This window comes from Xyrauchen texanus, chromosome 11 (genome assembly GCF_025860055.1).
Source record: "Xyrauchen texanus isolate HMW12.3.18 chromosome 11, RBS_HiC_50CHRs, whole genome shotgun sequence".
Classification (NCBI taxonomy): domain Eukaryota; kingdom Metazoa; phylum Chordata; class Actinopteri; order Cypriniformes; family Catostomidae; genus Xyrauchen; species Xyrauchen texanus.
The window spans coordinates 335,485-350,400 of NC_068286.1; the positions used below are offsets into that span (position 1 = coordinate 335,485).

General features: G+C 44.2%; 2 protein-coding genes across 38 annotated transcripts in view; one reads left to right on the forward strand and one right to left on the reverse strand.

The window, feature by feature from the left end:
• The window catches only part of LOC127652205 (zinc finger protein 501-like), a 277,426-nt gene that overhangs the window by 166,883 nt on the left and 95,627 nt on the right, over nt 1-14,916 (reverse strand). The window lies entirely within an intron of this gene.
• The window catches only part of mslnb (mesothelin b), an 89,398-nt gene continuing 79,552 nt past the window's right edge, over nt 5,071-14,916 (forward strand). For 18 of the 37 annotated variants that reach the window (XM_052138277.1, XM_052138278.1, XM_052138291.1 and 15 more), the window contains exons 1-6: nt 5,071-5,140; nt 5,235-5,335; nt 5,435-5,553; nt 5,673-5,849; nt 8,498-8,529; nt 8,626-8,723. In XM_052138277.1, coding sequence (XP_051994237.1) covers nt 5,094-5,140; nt 5,235-5,335; nt 5,435-5,553; nt 5,673-5,849; nt 8,498-8,529; nt 8,626-8,723 — 574 coding nt within the window. In that variant the 5' untranslated portion in view covers nt 5,071-5,093. Of the gene's footprint in view, nt 5,141-5,234; nt 5,336-5,434; nt 5,554-5,672; nt 5,850-8,497; nt 8,530-8,625; nt 8,724-8,851; nt 8,878-9,008; nt 9,031-9,187; nt 9,216-9,304; nt 9,387-9,905; nt 9,976-10,069; nt 10,171-10,269; nt 10,389-14,916 lie in introns of those variants that run through there. The other 19 variants (XM_052138282.1, XM_052138308.1, XM_052138292.1 and 16 more) reach the window with 9 other exon arrangements.

Sequence of the window (14,916 nt, forward strand, 5' to 3'; positions counted from 1 at the left end):
TGGATCTTTCGGGAGGCATCAGCGTAAATGAGGATCATGTGATCAGAGCATGGCTGGATATCAAACTCACTCCTCTGCTGTCGTCCATCTCCAGAAACTTCCTTACGTGTCTCAGCAACAGAAACTTAAGCTGCAGTGCCTACCACACTGTGTACGACAACACACACATAACAGTTTATTATAAAGCATGCAATACAAGAAACAAGAATGTGTTAAATTACATACAGTACATCTTATATTTAATAGTATTTACATGTTTTGTATGCGTATATGATGGATGTGGTTGTATGTTTTTTGTGTTGTGTGTGTATAGTGTCAAGGAGTTGAGTCAGCATTTCTCCGGTCTGGATCCAGTGAGACAGAAGTGGATCTATTCTTTCTTCATGTACCCTTTTCTCTCTAGAAACACATCCTCAGGTAAACACACACTATCTTTATTCTAGAATTTAGTGTTATGTTTGCATTTTGATGTTGTTTGTGTACTGTATTGGTTCTGGTGCTGTAATTTGTGAAGGTTGTGTGCAGAGTTGTGTAGCTTGATTGTGTGTTGTTGTAGGTTGTGTAGATCCAGAGGACAGCAGTGAGGATTGGCTCATGAAGAACTTCGGCTCTTTCTCTGTCATGGCTCAAATGCGAGATTTCACATCCATCAACATGCTCTTCAGCGGGGTGAGAACACGATTCCTGCTTCTGATGTTCACCTGACGGTCATGCAGCCTTTCAGGGTTTATTTTGTGATAATGACTGACAGTACATAATCCCATATCACAGCTACGGTCCATAAAGTTTAAACTGTATTTAGCCTCTATTATTCCCTTAACATATTTCCAATCTTACATGCTTTGCTGATGTCTTGGAGATGTTATAAGGTTATTGCGTGTCTCGGCAGTTGGAGGTTTTGCACCTCCTGAGTCCGGAACAGAAGGCAGAGCTTCTCCTTCATCCAGAGGAGGTGGGCTTGACTGACAGCTCCCTCAGCCATGTGTTTCAGAGTTTGATGTCCTCTCTGCTGCCATCTGAGGACTCTGGGCCATCAGAAAACAACACAATGTTTTATATGGGCACCGTTCCATCAGCCTCACCGCAGGACCCCCTCCGACAGGCAAGAGAAACTTGAGCCACAACCTCATGGATGTAGATGAGTAGATCTGTAGCTGTTCATTAAGAACACTGGACATTAAATAACTATAATCTGCAGAACTACTGAGAAGAAATGACTCTAGTCAGATATCGAATGGTTCTGGTCTTACAGTATATGGCCTGGTCTGATGTGTGATTTTTGTGACTGCAGGCACTGAATGGTTTCATGATGGCGTTTAGACCCGTCGGGAGTTTTGTTAGAGATTTTGTGTCCTTGACACACCAGGTAACACCACACAAACACACAGTTTTAGCTAAACATCACTCACCTAAACTCCAAGTCCTGATGTCTATCTCTGTTTCTCCAGAAAAAATTGAGCAGCATGCGGAGTGCAACACTTATGGAGACTATGATAAACCTGACGCTCGCCGAGATCGCCGCTCCTTACAAGCAGAATTCCACCCAAGTGCAGCAGGTGGATCTGGTCACGTTTGACCCCACAGACGTTAACGACTGGTTCACAAAAGTCGTTTTTCCCATCCTCAGACGATTCCTTCCTGACCACCAGATAGAAATCTCCTCCAATCTCACAGCTGTCTTCCATAACCAGTTGTGAGTTTACATTGCTATTATTGTCAGTTCTCCACAGTTGAGGCTGCACAAAACAAATATAGAACCCTCTGACAGAGTAACGACAACACTGATGTACCTTTGGGTGTTTTCTTTAGCTTCATTGAGACAGGGATGGGAACTGGAGTCCAGAATGAAAGTCAAGACATCTGTGGAGTCATTATTGATGACAGAGCATGTGCGGTACGCTGAAAGCACACTGGAAACATGTACAATTCCAAACTTCCTTTCAGTTGGCATGCAATTGTTTTCAAACCATATCCACATGATTTGATTGTGTTTTTTCTAGTTGACTGACCTGGTGGAACATGTAGCCACTATCTTGCACTGTGCAGCGCGAACGAACCTCACGCTCAATGAGGAGACGCTCATGAACGTCCTTCTGCATCTCTCCAAGAACCTCAATGCTCTCCTGCAGCAGTTCTCCTTGACTGTAAGCACATTTTTCATCTGTTGTTTAGAAACAAACACTCTTAGTGAGGAAATAATTTTATCTGTCTATGGTAATATTTCTGAGAATTTCACTAACATGTTGCTCTTTGCCACTGTCCCAGAATTTCAGTTCCCAGAATTCTCCCTTCAGTAGCATCCTGGACCAAGTCATTCATGACACCTTCACTATGAACAGCTTGCAGGATGAGTCTTTTGTCCGATTATGGTTCCAGGTCAAGTTAAAGCCTCTACTCTCCACACTAACTCCAGAATACCTCACATGCCTCAGTCACAAAGAGTTCAGCTGCCAAACCTTCCAGTTACTGTACGTCCACTGCACACACCCAGACGGTGGTGCTCAACCCCTGCTCTCACCTGAAGTTTAAATATCACCTGACAACTGCACTCACCCTAACTGCAATCATTTGATTTTGTCCCGTCAGTGTTTCAGAGCTCAGTGAAAACATGTTCCTGATGTCAAAAGTAGGAGCACAGACAGTTTATGAGTATTTCATCTTGTCATTCCTGAGTCAACAAAATGCTTCAGGTACATCAGTCTGTCCATTTATGTATTGGTCAGGTAACAGAAGGACACTTTAAAATAATCAATGACATGCACCTAAGCTTCGGAACATACTGCCCCAAAACCTCTGAGATCGCTCCAGATCTTTAGGACCCAGTTCAAAATGTATTTATTTACTCTATATTTTTCAACTGACTAATCCTCGTAAAGCTGTTGTCTCTGCATTATACATGCCTCAATTTTGGTGTTTTGATTATGTATGCTAGCTTACATACTTGAAATTACTTTATATGTTAATTTCTGTTTTTGCCTATGCTTTGTAAAGCATCATTGGGTCCTTGAAAGGTGCTATATAAATAAAACATTATTATTATGTGTTTAGGGGGCTGTCTTGCTGAAAACAGCAGTGTCTGGGTGACTTTGAATCTTGGTAGATTTTCACAATTCGCAACGTTGAGAGAAATTTACCAGCTGAACCAAGACTTCAAGGCTGTAAGTTTAGTGCTGAATTTCAGGGTACTTCTCATATTACTACAACAAAGATCCAGTTGAATGCTTTATGTCTTGTGTTTGATTGATGTGGCTTCTGCTGTTTTCTATCCCAGTGTGTCTTGAGGTATGTTTAATTATTCTGATGAATGTAATTTTATTGAAGATAATGTTGGTAATTGGTTGCATGTGTTTTTTTGTGTGTGTGTGTGTCTTCCAGATTGAGGCACTGGTGGTTTTGTCGCCCAGACAGACAGCTGAACTGATAGTTGAGGATTTCCCAGGTCTTCCGGCGAAAAGCGTGATCATAAACATGATTTTTAATCACATCCTGATCTCTCCTGAGGAACGTGGTCTCCTTGAAATGCTTGGACACCTCATTGTGCTCACTAATGAGGTAAAACATCTCTGACAACCTATCGATCTATGGGCAGACTGTAGGAAATTTGTACGTGACTGATTTGCAATGTTTGGTTTTGATATCAGATGGGTCTAGAGTGCTTGTCATACCAGCAGATGTAAGTACTACCAAATGTTTCTAAAACAACAGTTTCAGTCACACACATAGATCCAATTACAAAGAATTTCTCTTGCCGTCTCTCAGAGTTCAGAGATTGGAGGAGTCTGTGGTTCCTCTATATCTGATGCAGCCCCTTCAGGAGAGAATGAACCAGCTGAAGGAGATTGCACCACCAGGTACACACTCACACCCCACCCACACATTTGCTCTACAATCTAAATGAGGGCATATCACTTTTTTCCTGAAATAAAACTAAATGCAATGATTACAGACTTGCTCTATGGCCCAGCTTTCCCTTTAAGAAAATCCACATATTGAGGTTTTGTCAAATTTAGCTAACAACTGAGGATGTTGTCCCTGTTGGTTGGTTAGACATCTTAATATCATTGTGTTGTTTTCTTACAGGTTGTTTTCCTCCACTTGTTACGGTAAGAAACAACACATTTGAACTTGATTTGTATTTTCAGAAACATTACAGCTCAAATATAGAAAGATTAATAGTGTCCAGATTTTAAAAAGATGTTCATTATCTCTTATTGTTGTGTGCGTACATAATTTACAGTGTATTTCAACTCCAGTCAATGGTAAGCTATTTTTTATATTGTTGATGGTGTGAAATATTGTATTACAATACAAATAAACACTTTTTTGGGTTTAACTTTAACATTCCTTTTTGTGTACTTTACAGAAACAGAAATGTGTGTTGGAGTCAACAGGTAATTGTGATTGGATTTGTTAATGCCAAAGCACATCCAAATCATGTCATGCAAATTCGTAAAAAGCATTTTTCTCCCCCACAGTATTGATACTCTCTTGTCATCTGGTCTCATGAAAGTCCCCTGCAATATCAGTCTGGAACAGTACGCTTGCTCTTCGGTAAGATCTCAAAGATATTGAGCATCATCACTTCACATGCCTTGTGTCAGGGAATCTAACACCAAGAGATTCTGAAATCATCTTAATACTTCCTGAAACCGTGATGTCCACTGATTAAATATTTTCTGCTCATAGCTGACAGGCTTCACTGCTGAAAACCTGGCTGAACTTCTGATGTGTCAACTATCCAGCAGCAACAGTCACTCAAAGGAGATCTGGAAATTGCTTCTCACCAAAACAAAGGATGTTCTAGATCAAGCCCTCATCTTCTTTTCCAATACGGTAGCAAATATGTTAAATAAGCCTTGCACAACTCCTGGTATTTTTCCAAGAGTAACTGGGGATATCAAAATAATTCTTCTTCATTACATCATCAGTCTCAGCCAGTCAGTGGTGTGTCTGTGTCCAATGTGCTGGATGTGATTGGTGAGCTGAGATTGGAGCAGATCAGTCCTGACCAATGGAGTGATATCGGTTTCATCAGCCTGTGGTTCGGTCAGAATCTGAGACCGCTTTTACCATCCGCATCAGCGCCTCTACTGATGTGCATTAGCAGCAGAAACCTCAGCTGCCCAATTTACCAGAACATGTAAGAGAAACATTTACTTGACGTTCCCAAAAGCTCAAGACTTTCAGGAGTTTATAAGATGCTTTACTCACCTTTATTTTGACTAATTTCCCAGTCTGGAGGAGTTCAGTTCTCAATTCTCTCTAATGGATGACACAAAGAGAAGAAACATGGTGGAATTTTTCATCTTGTCCTTCCTCAGAAGAAACACGACAGGTGAGCTGGTAGTCTTTCTTTTCCACAAATATTTCAGAGAGAATTTTGGAAATGGTTTTGGAGATCATGAAGGTGGTTGTACTGTGTTTGTTTTGTCAGATCCGGGCTGTGTGTTCAGTGCTAACACCAGCACTGAGTGGCTGCTGATGAACTTTGGGCCGTTTGCTCAGTTTGTGTCTCTCAGAGATCTGTTCTCCATCAACACACACTTTGATCCTGTATGTCTTTACATCTACAACATTTAATTTCATTAAAGATAACCAATGACCACCCACATCTTCAGACTTACCACTGAACTTCATACCATCACTTTTCTTGATTTTCTATCTGTGTTTAGTTGGAGACCCTGGTGTCTCTCTCTCCAGATCAGATGGTTGGACTGATGGTTGATGATCTTCCTGGTCTTCCAGAGAAAAACGTTGTCATCAATAGAGTGTTCGATCACCTGCTTGAGTCTCCTGTGGAACGAGGACTTCCAGGAGTTCTAGAAAACCTGCTCTCACGATCACAGATGGTAAAACAGCTTGTTAGTTTTACACATGGATTATGAGAAATGGGATTAGAGGTTAAATGAGCAGTGGTCAAATAACTGAAGTATAATACTTTCAGACTGTTTGTTCTGGAAGACACTATGGGTTTGTTCTAAAACCTAATAAGCTGTCTCCAGAGGCAGCATTTTAAATCCCAATGTATACTTTGGTTAGATGCAAATGCTAGGCGTTTGTGTACAGGATGCATGACGCTACTTTTGTCATTAGCAGAGAGCTCCAACATAACGTGTGTGGACAGCTTTTTCTAAACCACTCGAATTCTGAATGTGCGGCTGGAATTCTTTTTGTGCAAATGTATGGGTCCACAAGGTAGCAACACTCGCAGTTGAGCCGTTGCTTTCAAAAAGAAGGACTAGAAGAAGATCTCCAGAAAACAACAAGAAATGAAGCTGGAAACAACAATAGTTGATGTGTGCATCAAGAAGAGGTCAGGAGAGATGTATAACTCGAGTCTGAACGAATATAAATACATCTTTATGGGTCTAAATTCCTGAAGAGAAATAGTAAAATTAAGTAAACTTGAAAGGCAGAGCTTTCAAATGTAGTGTTTTCTGATGCTTAAGGCATCAGAATTGCTCCCGACCTCAGCACTCAGCATACCCTGGATTTGAACTCATGACTCGAAGGGTGGTTGTCAGCGTCTCTACTTGCTGAGCTACCCAGGCCCCCCAATACATTTTTTATATATATGATAGAAAACATCCTGGTTACTTCCGTAACCTCCGTTCCCTGATGGTGGGAATGAGAAGTTGTGTCAATGTAGTGACACTAGGGGTCACTCTTGAAAGCAAGAGACACCTCTGATCTTTGATAAAAGGCCAATGGGAATTGGCTAGTGGTATTTTCATGCCCCTCCCCCGGACATACGGGTATAAAAAGTAGGGGACATGCCTACCGCTCATTAGGTTTTGTGCTGAGGAGCCGAGAATAAGGTCTCGGCCATTTCAGCGGGTAGTCCAGCGATGTGGCAGGAGGGACACAATGTCTCGTTCCCTCCATCACGGAACGGAGGTTATGGAAGTAACTAGGACATTCCCTATTTGTCACACACGGGCACCGAATAAGAGGTCAAACTCGAACTGGGACAAGCCGGTGCACTCATCCGAATGCCTAACTGGAGCAAACAAGTGTGCTGGGGAATGGGAGGTCCACGGGGATTTAACCGTCAGAGGTGGTCCCATTGTGGTCCCCAAATCATCCCAGTGCACGCTGCGCTGGCCTCATACCCATAGGTAGAAGGACCAAGGGAGGGAGCTGCTGGGGTGGCTTGCTTTCTTAAGAAAGCGAACCACGACCGCAACGTTGCCATGGTCATGGCCTCGCAATGAGGACCTGCCGCATCCATGAAAGATGTCTCGGTGGGGGAAGCACCAGGCATGAAAGACAGCAATCGTGGCCGTCAGAAGGTGGGAGGTATTGACAGCAACAAGGAAAAACACACAATCGGAAAGACATCTTTAAAAAGACACGACTTGAAAAAGACGTTCCAATGCGTGCCGCTCTTTTAGATTATACTCTTTTGTGAGGAAAAAATGCTCTTTTTGAATATATTCTTTTAAGATCTTCTGAAGCGCCCAGGGGCGATCTCTGCAGTGCACCCATGCAGAGAGGGGAGAAAGCCGCTGTAGTGTGCCGTAAGGATCCAGCAGAGGTGAGGGATGAAAATCGCTTGCTCAGCTTGAACCATTGACCGTTCGGCTCTGAAGAGAAAATCTAATGAGCGGTATGCACGTCCTCTCCTTTTATACCCATATGTCTGGGGGAGGGGCATGCAAATACCACTTGCCGATTCCAATTAGCCTTTTATCAAAGATCAGAGGTGTCTCGGGCTCTCAAGAGTAACCTCTAGTGTCACTACATTGACACAACTTTGAGTGCGTGACAGATAGGGAACTGAGGGAACTATTTCACCCAAAATGTGTTTGTGGTATATCATTCCTGTAACACATATAATTATTCCTTACATTTATGTAGCGCTTTTCTCGCTCTCAATGGGGCGTGTGGTAAGTTGTGTGTGGATTGCGGAGAGTAGCATGAGCCTCCACATGCTGTAAGTCTCCGCGGTGTCATGCATATTGAGGCACGTGATAAGATGCGTGCATTGATGGTCCCAGAAGCGGAGGCAACTGAGACTTGTCCTCCGTCACCCGGATTGAGGTAAGTAATGGCAGCCATAGTGCAGCAGAGCGCTCACCAGACACCAGCTATTGGTAAAGAGGAGAGTACAGTGATGAAGCCAATTTATATTTTTAGGGGATATTTAGGAAGCCATGATGGAAAGAGGCCAATGGGCAAATTTGGCCAGGACACCGGGCTTACATTCCTACTCTTTAGGAGAAAATTAGTAGCATGTTGAGTCTCCCTTGTGCTATGCATGGGGGAAATTATTGAGTGGCACGTGAAGTTAATGCCTATGAAGAGCATTCCAAATCAGTCTCATTTTGTCTCCAGTACAGTTAGGATGCTGCCATTGAAGACAGTTGCCTAAGTAGGCAGTTGACAGCATTGGCAGCTCACTAAGCTTTGAAACAGAACCTAATCTCTTTGGATTCTTCATCCACTAGAATCAATTATCTAATAACAGCACCGATACATGTTCCTGTTTCCACAGATCTTTATTCCGTGCAGCTCCTACATACTGATGTAAGTGTTCTTGAGCATCTGATGTCACATTATTGTGTCTCTGGAGTTTCTTCTGCTGATATCTCCAGCTCCTCTAATTCCATGTTTCTGCCTCAGTTTTACGAGACTGTTCCAAGCTCTACCCTTCCTGCCATCAGAGATGGAGACTCTGGTCGTCCACACAACTGGAGAACTCAAGGAGAATGGAGCAAGAGGTCATTCCTTTCACTTACTCTACCTTCATGTCTTCGTGATCTCTCACTGGTCAATTTACTACAAAATAAACATGTTTCTCATTATTTCTGCCATAATGAATAGTTAAATGTGTGCATATTATTTTCAGGCTGTTCCCTTCCTGAACATCCAACAGTAAGACTTAACATTCATTTCTTAACATTTAATTTCATTATTTAAAATCAGTAAACACCTTTGATTCATATCACACCAGATAATTCATAATTCATCTAAGCTGTGATGTATGGTATTTTCTTTTCTTTTAGTGTCTCGTCACACCAGTGAATGGTAAGTGGATGAAAAACATACTTGCTGATGCAAAACAAACTTTGTTTAGAACAGAAGCACCAATGACAGCACATAATGTTTTAGATTTCTCATTTTTGTATTCAATTATAATTGAAACCGAGTAGCACTAATCAATGTGTTCTGATTAATTTAACAGCTACAAGAGTTTGTGCAGGAGTCAACAGGTACAAGCAAATAATGTTTTGCCCACTTTGGCATTGTGACATCATCTGTGAGACAGGAAGTGCTCATGAAATGTTGATGTCTTCCACAGTAATGAGCTGGAGACCCTCTTGTCATCTGGTCTCATGAAAGTCCCCTGCAATATCAGTCTGGAACAGTACGCTTGCTCTTCGGTAAGATCTCAAAGATATTGAGCATCATCACTTCACATGCCTTGTGTCAGGGAATCTAACACCAAGAGATTCTGAAATCATCTTAATACTTCCTGAAACCGTGATGTCCACTGATTAAATATTTTCTGCTCATAGCTGACAGGCTTCACTGCTGAAAACCTGGCTGAACTTCTGATGTGTCAACTATCCAGCAGCAACAGTCACTCAAAGGAGATCTGGAAATTGCTTCTCACCAAAACAAAGGATGTTCTAGATCAAGCCCTCATCTTCTTTTCCAATACGGTAGCAAATATGTTAAATAAGCCTTGCACAACTCCTGGTATTTTTCCAAGAGTAACTGGGGATATCAAAATAATTCTTCTTCATTACATCATCAGTCTCAGCCAGTCAGTGGTGTGTCTGTGTCCAATGTGCTGGATGTGATTGGTGAGCTGAGATTGGAGCAGATCAGTCCTGACCAATGGAGTGATATCGGTTTCATCAGCCTGTGGTTCGGTCAGAATCTGAGACCGCTTTTACCATCCGCATCAGCGCCTCTACTGATGTGCATTAGCAGCAGAAACCTCAGCTGCCCAATTTACCAGAACATGTAAGAGAAACATTTACTTGACGTTCCCAAAAGCTCAAGACTTTCAGGAGTTTATAAGATGCTTTACTCACCTTTATTTTGACTAATTTCCCAGTCTGGAGGAGTTCAGTTCTCAATTCTCTCTAATGGATGACACAAAGAGAAGAAACATGGTGGAATTTTTCATCTTGTCCTTCCTCAGAAGAAACACGACAGGTGAGCTGGTAGTCTTTCTTTTCCACAAATATTTCAGAGAGAATTTTGGAAATGGTTTTGGAGATCATGAAGGTGGTTGTACTGTGTTTGTTTTGTCAGATCCGGGCTGTGTGTTCAGTGCTAACACCAGCACTGAGTGGCTGCTGATGAACTTTGGGCCGTTTGCTCAGTTTGTGTCTCTCAGAGATCTGTTCTCCATCAACACACACTTTGATCCTGTATGTCTTTACATCTACAACATTTAATTTCATTAAAGATAACCAATGACCACCCACATCTTCAGACTTACCACTGAACTTCATACCATCACTTTTCTTGATTTTCTATCTGTGTTTAGTTGGAGACCCTGGTGTCTCTCTCTCCAGATCAGATGGTTGGACTGATGGTTGATGATCTTCCTGGTCTTCCAGAGAAAAATGTTGTCATCAATAGAGTGTTCGATCACCTGCTTGAGTCTCCTGTGGAACGAGGACTTCCAGGAGTTCTAGAAAACCTGCTCTCACGATCACAGATGGTAAAACAGCTTTTTAGTTTTACACATGGATTATGAGAAATGGGATTAGAGGTTAAATGAGCAGTGGTCAAATAACTGAAGTATAATACTTTCAGACTGTTTGTTCTGGAAGACACTATGGGTTTGTTCCAAAACCTAATAAGCTGTCTCCAGAGGCAGCATTTTAAATCCCAATGTATACTTTGGTTAGATGCAAATGCTAGGCATTTGTGTACAGGATGCATGACGCTACTTTTGTCATTAGCAGAGAGCTCCAACATAACGTGTGTGGACAGCTTTTTCTAAACCACTCGAATTGTGAATCTGCACCTGGAATTCTTTTTGTGCAAATGTATGGGTCCACAAGGTAGCAACACTCGCAGTTGAGCCGTTGCTTTCAAAAACAAGCACTAGAAGAAAACATCTCGGATTACTTGATTGTAACCCTTGTTCCCTGATAAAAGTGCAACGAGATGCTGAATTAGCGCTTTGGGAACAACTTTAGGTGTGACCAGCTGTGAATATGTGTGCAACACGTCAATGAAAATTTACCGGAATTTATAGCCTCTGCCGGTGACATCATTGGATGCACCTGTAGCAGGGCTATAAATAGATGCGTCACAGGTGCATCATCAGGTATTTTGTCTGAAGAGCAGTTCTGGGGCATCCCAGTGTGGCAATGAAGCGCAGCATCTCGTTCCACTTTTATCAGGGAACAAGGGTTACAGTCAAGTAACCCGAGTCTTTCCCTTTCCAAAAGCTACACTTATGATGCTGCACTGAATTAGCACTTTGGGAACGAGAATACCCATGCCGCCGCACTGTGGATGTCCGGACCCCTTATGGTTGTGTAGTGTGCTCACAAGAGCGCGAGAGGTCTCAGACATGAGCTTGTGATGTCGACTCAAGGACATAAGAGCCCGGAGTGGCATGAACATCCAAACTATAAAATCGAATGAATGTGTGCGGAAAGGACCAGCCTGCCGCATCACAAACATGCTGCAGAAGGACACCTCTAGCCAAGGCTTTAGAGGAGGCGACCCCTCTGGTAGAGTGAGCCTGATACCTACTGGCAAAGCTTGACCACGCACCTCGTAGGCCAGGGCAATAGCGTCCCTCACCCAATGCAACATAGTCTGCTTGGTGGCGGCCGCCCCCCTGTTGTGGCCCCCATGGCAAACTAATAGTTGCCCTGACTTACACCACTGGCTAATGCGGTGGACATAAGTCTGAAGGGCACGGACTGGACAAAGTCTGTGAAGTCTTTCCTGCTCCAGCGTTGTAAATTTCGGGGAGCAGAAGGCTTCGAGAGTGACTGGATGTAAGGTCGAGAAAGGCACCTTAGGCAGGTGGTCAGGATGAGGGTGCAAAATTGCTTTAGCCATTCCTGGGCAAAATCTAAGCAGGCTGGCAAGACAGACAGAGCCTGTAGATCCCCAATTCTCTTTAGAGAGGTAGTCGCAATAAGAAAAACCATCTTGAGAGTCAGAAGTTTATCAGACGCTGACTCTAGATGTTCGAAGGGGGTCTCAACCAGACCCTCAAGGACTATTGCTAAGTCCCATGAAGGGGTCCTGGTCCTAGCAGGAGGCCTCAGTCACATAGCTCCACGAATGAAGCGAGCAAGTAGAGGATGTCTCCCCAACGGCACCCTGTCCATCAAGGCGTGGCAAGGCGAAATGGCAGCCACATAGACCCTGAGAGTGGTGGGGCATATGCCTGCTGACAATTTTTCCCTGCAGAAAGTCCAGAGCTTAAGCAATTTGGCAGTTAACTGGATCTGCATTATGTGCACTGCACCATCTTTCAAAGACACCCCATATATTGCCGTAGATTCTTCTGGTAGAGGGAGCCCTAGCACTTAAAATGGTCTCGATAACCTCAGGTGAAAACCCAGTGTCCCTCAGTTGGTACCATTCAGGGGCCAAACATGAAGCTTCCACAGCTTGGGCCGGGGATGAAATATTGTCCCCTGAGCCTGAGACACAAAGTCCCTCCCGTCCGGAATCGCCCAAGGCGAGCCGTCGGGGAGGGACATTATCTCAGAGAACCATACCCTGCTCGGCCAGCGTGGCGCTATCAGTAAGAGGCAGGAATCTTGCTGGCGAACTCTGGCCAAGACTCCCGGGAGCAGAGAAACCGGGGGAAATGCATACAGACACATTCTGGGCCATGTATGCGCCATCGCGTCCAGACCCAGGGGGGCTGGTTGACTCAGAGAGAAGTAGAGGGGACATTGCGCTGTCTGTTGAGAGGCGAAGAGGTCCACTTCTGCCCAGTAAAATCTCACCCAGATTTGTTCCACTACCACGGGGTGGAGTTTCCACTCCCCCATCCGTATTTTCTGTCTGGACAGTAAATCTGCTCCCATTCAGGCATCCTGGGATACAAGCTCCTCTGATTAACAGGAGCTTACCCTGTGCCCAAAGGAGAATCTGCCGTGCCAGTCTGTTCAGCTGGCATGAACGTAGACCTCCTTGATGGTTTATGTAAGAGACTACCTCTATGTTGTCCACCCACACCAAGACATGGCAGCCTCCGGAGGAAGTATTTCAGGGCCAGAAATACAGCCATAAAGACAAGTTAATGTGACAGTCGAGCTGACGACCCTCCCATTCCCCTTGAGCTGGAAAACCACTTAAAACCACCACCCAGCCCGTCAGGGAGGCGTCTGTCGTTAGCAACCTGCGACGGCAAGACGCACCTAGAGTGGGTCCCAAAGTGAGGAACCGGGGTCTGAACCACATAAAAGGGTACGTACCACGCGGCGCATAACTCTTATCAGCCTAGGGGATTGGCCCTTGAATGAAATCCCCTGGCTTTGAGCCACAACTGAAATTGTCTTATGTGCAAAAAGGCCCAAAGGGGTCACCAAGGACGTAGTTGCCATGAGACCTAGTAGTCGTTGATACTGACGAACAGTGCAACCTTGGCCTAGCCTGACTTTGCTCAGGGTGTTCTGAATGGACTCGATTAGAGCGGGAGACAATTGTGCCCGCATTGTGATCGAATTCCATATGATCCCCAGATAGGTAGTTTTCTGAGTGGGAGAGAGGACCATTTTCTTGGTGTTGAGCCTCAACCCCAGAGAAACCAGATGAGCTAAGATGATATACCTGTGCTGTAATGCCAGTTCTTGTGACTGTGCTAGTATCAGTCAGTCATCGATGAAATTCAGAATGCAGATGCCCCGAAGTCGCAAAGGAGCCAGTGCTGTATCTATGCATTCTGTGAATGTGCAGGGTGATAAGGCTAGACCGAATGGAAGAACCCGATATTGGAAAGCTTCGCCCCCGAAAGCGAACCTCAGGAACTTCCTGTGTTGTGGCAGACTTTCTATATGAAAGTACGCATCCATGAGATCAATCGTGACTAACCAATCGTGATGTTGGATTCAATGAGCGATTCAAGCCTCGAAGGTCAAAGATAAGACGCAACCCCCCATCCTTCTTGGGAACCAGGAAGTATCTGCTGTAGTAACCTGACTCTCTCTCTGGAAGGGGAACATGTTCTATGGCCCCTTTAACCAAGAGATTTTGCAGTTCTTTCAACAGTAAACATGCTTGCTCCGGTTTCATGGTAGTGGGAAACACGCCGTTGAAACATGGAGGATGCGAACAAATTAAATTCTGTAATCTTTTTCTACTGTTTTTAGGACCCACATAGAACCACTTGGCAGTAGTTTCCACGCTGCCAGGTTCTCTGAGATGGGTATCGATTCTGACACTTCCTGTTGAGGGGATGTCAAGTGTTCCGTGTCCTGGAAGGCAGGAAGCAACGGAACACCCAGAGGTCGGCAGGAATGGAGCGGTTTCATGGCGGTATTGTGAGGGTACAGGTGGATGTTTCACGTGACCCGTCCCAAGGTGGGGGCTACAACCACAAGCTGGGTGCAAAACCGTCAGGGTTTTTTTTTCTCTTTAGAAATAACTGCCCTGAGGTCTTGCTTTGGGGGCTGCTGAGGGCGACGAACCGGTCACCACTCTCTAAGAGGGGACCATGACTCGCCACTCTTTGTTTTTTAGCCTCCCTTCTAGAAGGACCATGGTGGGGCTGGGTGGCTGACGGCCCCTCCCCCTGAATGCAGCGAGGAAGGAATTGCCCGAAGGCAATGAACCTGGTGATAACTATATTCATAGCATCACCAAATAAGCAACAAGGTGAAACTGGGGCATCGAGAAGGAAAGTTTTGTTATTTTCTTTGATGCCCTATAGGTTAAGCCATAAGTGTCTCTCCATGCTGACTAAAGCAG